Source organism: Plasmodium gonderi, assembly GCF_002157705.1.
Source record: "Plasmodium gonderi DNA, contig: Pgo-contig_143, whole genome shotgun sequence".
In the NCBI taxonomy this organism is placed as follows: domain Eukaryota; phylum Apicomplexa; class Aconoidasida; order Haemosporida; family Plasmodiidae; genus Plasmodium; species Plasmodium gonderi.
Window position 1 is genome coordinate 1 of NW_021629065.1, and position 6804 is coordinate 6804.

At 19.3% G+C, this 6804-nt stretch overlaps 1 protein-coding gene across 1 annotated transcript; it reads left to right on the forward strand.

Annotated features, from left to right (window-relative positions):
* Window positions 1-5812: 5812 nt before the first annotated feature.
* Window positions 5813-6717, forward strand: PGO_001415 (variable surface protein; the record flags this gene model as incomplete). Its single annotated transcript, XM_028690945.1, has 2 exons — window positions 5813-5827; window positions 5956-6717. Coding segments are annotated over 2 exons (777 nt in total), but the record flags the coding sequence as incomplete, so codon positions are not given.
* Between the last annotated feature and the right edge of the window lie 87 nt (window positions 6718-6804).

A 6804-nucleotide genomic window follows, 5' to 3' on the forward strand; every position in this document is an offset into this window, starting at 1 on the left:
GATAATATAATTAATATCTTAGAAGATCAATTAAGAAAAATATTAAGTTTAATAAATTATTCGCAAAATGAAATTAATAAATTAGTAAAAGAATTATAATATATTAAATTAACATGTTATTCGTAGTACATCTAACGTTCAAACGAAATTGCTAATTGATGTAGAATAAAAAAAAGTGAAATTACATGCGCATAAAGTTCCAAAATTTTCTGAACAGAAAAAGAATTCGGATGAGAATGATTTGAAAAATGGAAACAATAGCACTGAGAAAAAAAATAAATACCATTGTAAAACGTTGGAAAAAAAGACAAGATTTTATATGAAGGACAATTATTTTGGGGGTATCTATTTGTTATATTATGGTATACGTTGCATTTAATTGAAATGATGAGGAAATGATAGGTGACAATTCTCTAGATAATGAATATGAGTGCGGCTGTGCTTATAATGAGGGCGATAATGAAGAAGTCATAGATTTTTGTTTTAACGAGAATTATAATTCTAAATAAGAGTATACATACTTATACATATAAAAATAGAGAAAACGCTTAAAAATTATATTAAATAAAAATATTATCAGAAACAACTTTGTATAAAGCAAAATAAATTAAAATGTAGACGAATGAAATATATTTTTCATATAAAGACCATACGCAAAATTCTAATTTCATATAGGAGGAATAATAATTCTAATATATAACGGTATATTAAATCTTATATCATTAACGATTAATTATATAATAATATAATAGATACTTTGTTTTCATATATAAATGTAATATATCATGGACATACTTAATAAAAAAATAAAAGCAAACAACTAAAGTTAATATGATAATTTTTATATATCGTATAACATATCATATATAAAAACATATCCTTAAACTAAACCCCAAAACTAAACCATGAACCTTGAATAATAATCACTGAATACTTAAAACCTGATTACGCACCTTACTTATCTATTTTACGATAAAAATGTTAACGTTAAAACGATGATTATAATCAAAAATTTATATGAAAATATTAAGGTATATCATTATACATATGTGCTTAAGAGAGAGCATATAGAAAATTATATATATATTAAGCAAGAACGTTGAGAAATAATTACTATTCGTGATATTTTATTTATATGAATTTATTACAATAATACCTATAATTATATCATCACATAGTAGAGTGAAATAAAATTTATAAATAATATTTAATTCATTTTTAAGAATTTACATAAATAATAATAATAAGTATTATTTTGATTATTCATTATTTATTAATTCATAATAATTGAGGAACATGTAAATTGAGTGAAATATATTTTAACATGAATGATTTATAATAAGTTAAACTCAATGAAATATATAATATTGTGTAAAGGTAAAATTAAACATTTTATATTTATATTCCTTAATATTCATTTTTTAAATGTAATTAGGCACATAAAAGTAAAAATTATAGAACTATATATTTAACATTTTATGTCTTATTCCATTTAATTTACTACAAGGATTAACTATTTTCTCCTATTAATATTATTCACATAATAATATTAAAATTGCATTATTTATTATTTAATATTTTATTGTAATTTTAGATCTATTAATTTATCATATATATTTTTCATTTTTATTAAAAAATATTGACCTTATTGAGAAATAACAATGATACCAGAGATTAAAATATGTTAAGAGATAATTAAAATATAATATGTATATTCTAAATAATTATAACCATTAATATATATATATATGATGTAAATAGATTATTTGTACTTATAGTTTTAAGGAGTAAAAAATTTAATAAAAAGTAATGAAAACCATATTTTATAAATTGATATATGTAAAACAGATTGAGAGACAATATGATGATGAGATTAATAACTTTTTTCTATTTTTTATAAATATTACAATTTATATTGCTAAGCACAATATGCTGCTATTTGTTAAAACGAATAATAAAGTGTTTACAATACAAACTATTAACAATTATTGAGCAATATAAGACTTTCATTTTTTATCTCATTTTAAATGCATTTTTCCCCAATATATCAATGACTTTAATAGGATTGTATATGAGATATAGTATAAATCTTATTTTCAAAACATTTTTAAGAATTCTTATTAAAATTGTATAGCATATATATTATGACTTATGTATAATGATTTTTAATTTTTCTTAGTCGTCTGTAGCATAGTAACTATTCAGGATATATGAATCAAATATCAGATTAAAATCTAATAAAAGGAATATTTAAATTTTTCTGATACATGCGGAAATGCAAAAAAAAAATTTTTTAAAATACTTTTTATGAGATAAACATTTGTTACCACAAATGATAAGAACAACTGAATTATATATTCAAAATATTAAGTGTCTTAACTATACGAATAGCATCTTCTTAATATAGATGCTCTTATATATTGAGGGAACTGAATAGGATGCATAAATATTTTGATAAATTATAAAAAAAAGTCCTCAGTATTGTTCTTCTATTGAATGTTTTATAAAATATGTGTAATTTTTATGTATAAGTCATGAATGATATAATGAAATTTGTGTTGATTATAAAAAAAAAATTTAAAGGTTAATATAATAAACTCATGAAACCTATAAAAATACGTAAAAGTGCTTCAAAATAGCTATATTCTTATTATAATATAGATGTGCACATGGTTCCGTTAACTTAATTTTTAATATATTTTGTAATACCAATACCCCTTTTTGTTCTGTAAAGCATTTATAATAGAATAAGTTAATGATTTATATGGCTTTTTGAAATTTATATTAAAATTTTTTTTGAATATTTAAATATAAAAAATAAATTATTAATGCAAATAATATATTTCTTTTTTATTATCAGTATACTCGATGTGGTTCCTATATATATCACTAATCAAGGGGATATAGTCACACTGCAACAATTTAAAATAAGGATAATTTCAAATTTATATTCCATTCTAAAAGTGTATATGGAGAATCAATATAATAAGAGACCTCAAGTATCATATAATTCAATAGACTATTACTAATAATGGTATAATGAAAAAATAATTTATAATCTTCCGTACTATGTGGTACAAAAATATAGGAGGATATCCTATTTTGCAGAATTCATAAAGAAAAAATAATAATATGATCAAAAATATTTTAAGCTAGAGATAATAATACAAAACAATGGAAATAACATTTTCATGTTTTAACGTATAAAATGAATAAAGAAGTATATAATATTTCTAAAATATATTGTATAATTATAGAGATGAGTAAAGAATACAAACATTGATAATTTATATATATACGTTCGTACTTATTAAGCGTTGTATTTAAATATATGAAACAGATACATTCATGTCTTCTACATTATTGATATTTATAAAATTTTACTTATAAAAATTAATATTATATGCCATATTTAACAAATGCATGGAATTTAATTTATGTATAATACAAAAAAAAAATTTATATATATTATGATAATTTATTTTTGAAAAATAACATAATATAACACATGAAAACATAAATTAAAAATGTTTTATAATTATGCTGTAATATACCCATTTTATATGACGAATATCATTATGTCTAAAAAATCATGAATATTCTAATTTAGCTGTAATATGCTGTAAATACGAATATTTAAATATTGCATGAGTAAATAAGACATAATTATTCATTATTAAATTTATTAACTCAGAATCTTATATATAGAGAACTTTAATTGACTTTATTGGAAAATATATATTTGCATTTTGAACATAATGTATACACCACATTTATCATATGAAAAAAGTATGTAAATTAAATCATAGTTTATATATAATGACGTTATCATATTAACTAAAAAAAAAAGTGTTATTTAATACATATTTTATAATATATTATTTATATAACTATTAAAAAATACTTTTTAATGATAATATTTATAGAATATTGTTATTTATACATTTAAAAGTATATTGAAGAGGATTTTGCGAATGATACTATTGTTACCTTTAAATTTAGTTATATATATTTAACGTTTTAATTTATTATCATACAATAATAATGTGTTATTATCTTAAAAAATTACAATATATATATTATTATTACACTAAAACATAGTTTTAATAAAAATATTCCCATCATTCATCAATATTAGAAAATAATATATAAGATATAAGACTTATATAAGTGAACTCTTAAAAATATAGTGTATAATATATATGTACTTTTTACGTTGAAAAATTATAAATTATATTTTTTATATTAATATTTTTACTCTGTTATTAAATATTTTAGAAAGTATAAAGTCATACATGCTTGTGGGAATATAATATAAAAAAATATAAGTACTAAAGATAAAGAACATAAGTGTAATGAATACATATAAAATATAATATAATTTTTATTATTTTAAATTATGATATTTAATATATTTTTTTATTTTTTATTTCATGGATATATATATATATATATATTTTTATTTAATTAATATTGAATTTAATATTTTTTTAAACAACAATGTGTAATCATTTAAATATTTTTCCATATTTATTACCCATAGTGAACTAGAACACATAATTATATGTACTATATTAAATTATTTAATTCCAATATCATAAAATATATAAAATTATTTGTATATTTTTACAGTTTACCTATACAGAAGTCATTTATTCAAAATGTAACTCGGCATCTGGTTACGATTTTCATAAATTAATAATTTTTTTATGTGAAATATTTAACTAGTAACAATTGAGTAAAAATCTATCAGTATGATATGTTAAAAAAAATTCATAATATTAAAAAAAATTTATGGTTATTATAAGTATAATTATATCTCCCCCAATGGGCATAATATATTTTAAACAAGTATTTTTATTTATGAAATATAATATGTTATGTATTATTACAATTTAAATTTGAAATCATTCACTTATAATTTTGAGAAGAGATAATTTCTTATTAGCTCAAATATAAATGATGAATATATTTTTTTTGTTGTAATTTTTATATTTTCTGAGATAATTTTTTATTATATTATTATATATTTAAGTTATTGAAATAATAGTTAATAAAATATTTTAAATTAGACAATAGAATGCGAGCGGTCTACACAAAATAATGACATATATTATATTGCATATATGAATGAGCGGAAATAAAAGATATCTATTCCCCTAAAATAAAGGCATATTATACAATCAAAACATTTAAAATGTGTTAAATAAATATAAATGTATATGTATACATTTATATATAATTCTCATATATCTGGTAATACATTTAATTATTTGTTTAAATTTTTTTATGTAAAAAGCATGAAATTACTAATTTCAAATATTAAATCTATTTATTAATATTTTTAGTAAACTTCATGCTAAATTATTTATATTATTTTAAGGAACACTAAGAGAATGAATATAGATATATGTATATTTTAGATAATAACTCATTTATGTATTATATATATATATTTTTACATTTTATATGAATATGAATTTATAATTCTCCTATGGAATTATATTTCTTTAAACCATAGTTTATCTCAAATTGAGATTTATTTTTTCTAAATACTATATTTATATTTTTAGTTCTCTCATTAATTTTTTTATAAAGCTATATTGTAATCTCAAAAAATTATTAAATTTTTCTAACTGTTATGAATCTTGATATTCAATTTAATGATATATATTCATTAAACCTATAATTTTGTAATATGAAACAAGATAATATTTCACATAATATTTATTTATTTTTAAGAATCAATATTTACTTGCTCATATATTTTTCATTTTTTATTCTTCATTAGAAGAGCATTATATTAATTAGGATGGAAGGAAACATTGTAACTTTTAATTATAATAATGTTGATTATAGTATAATACATAATCATTCATTACTGCATATATGCTTAAAAATATTTTTCTGCAATATATAATTTCTGTTATACAATTATATTCTCCTCACATTTAGTTTGAAACATTAGATGCATATTTTTCTGTGTATAAAGATTATATGGATGAATTTAAAGATACAAGTAAAATATATGATAATGAATGCAAGTTTATGCAGATAGAATGCAAAGAAGATGACCATCATATAAAATATATAAAAGATAAATGTCTTAAATGGTTTCCATATTTATTTCAAATACATTATAAAAGTGAACAGGAAAAAATAAAAGGATTACAGTATATGTATTATTGGATATATAGGAATTACACAAATCAAGGAATAATAAAAGAAAACATCATAACTCTTTATAAGTGTTTAATCAAAAGATATAATGACACTAGTTTTGCCCAGGTAACTGGAAAACCACCTTTACCGGATTCTATAAAGGGACAACAATGGGAAATACTCATCGATATATGTAACTTAAATACAGCACTTAATGAAATAAAAAATATTTCATTTGAATCATCTGAGAAGCAAGGAAGTTGCTATTATTTAAAAGAGCATGTTGATAAATGTATTGAGAACGCTGCTAAATGTAAATCTAATGCTTCGCCAAATGTCTGTAAGATATTTGAAAATATTAAAAGTGAGATTAATCAAAGAATGTCAGAAAAAGGTTGTTATAATATTAATAACAAAATATTTCCTTTACTCAATTCTCAAAATCAATCGTTCGATTCATCCAGAACTAATAATTCAGGTATTATTATAATTTCAACAGTTTTAACATTATTAACTCCTATGCTGGTATTTATTCTGTATAAGGTTAATTATGATGTCATTATATATATTTATATAGTAAAATGGTTGTTTTTAGTCATATAAAAACAAAAGCATTCTATTAATATATTATATTCTTAATAC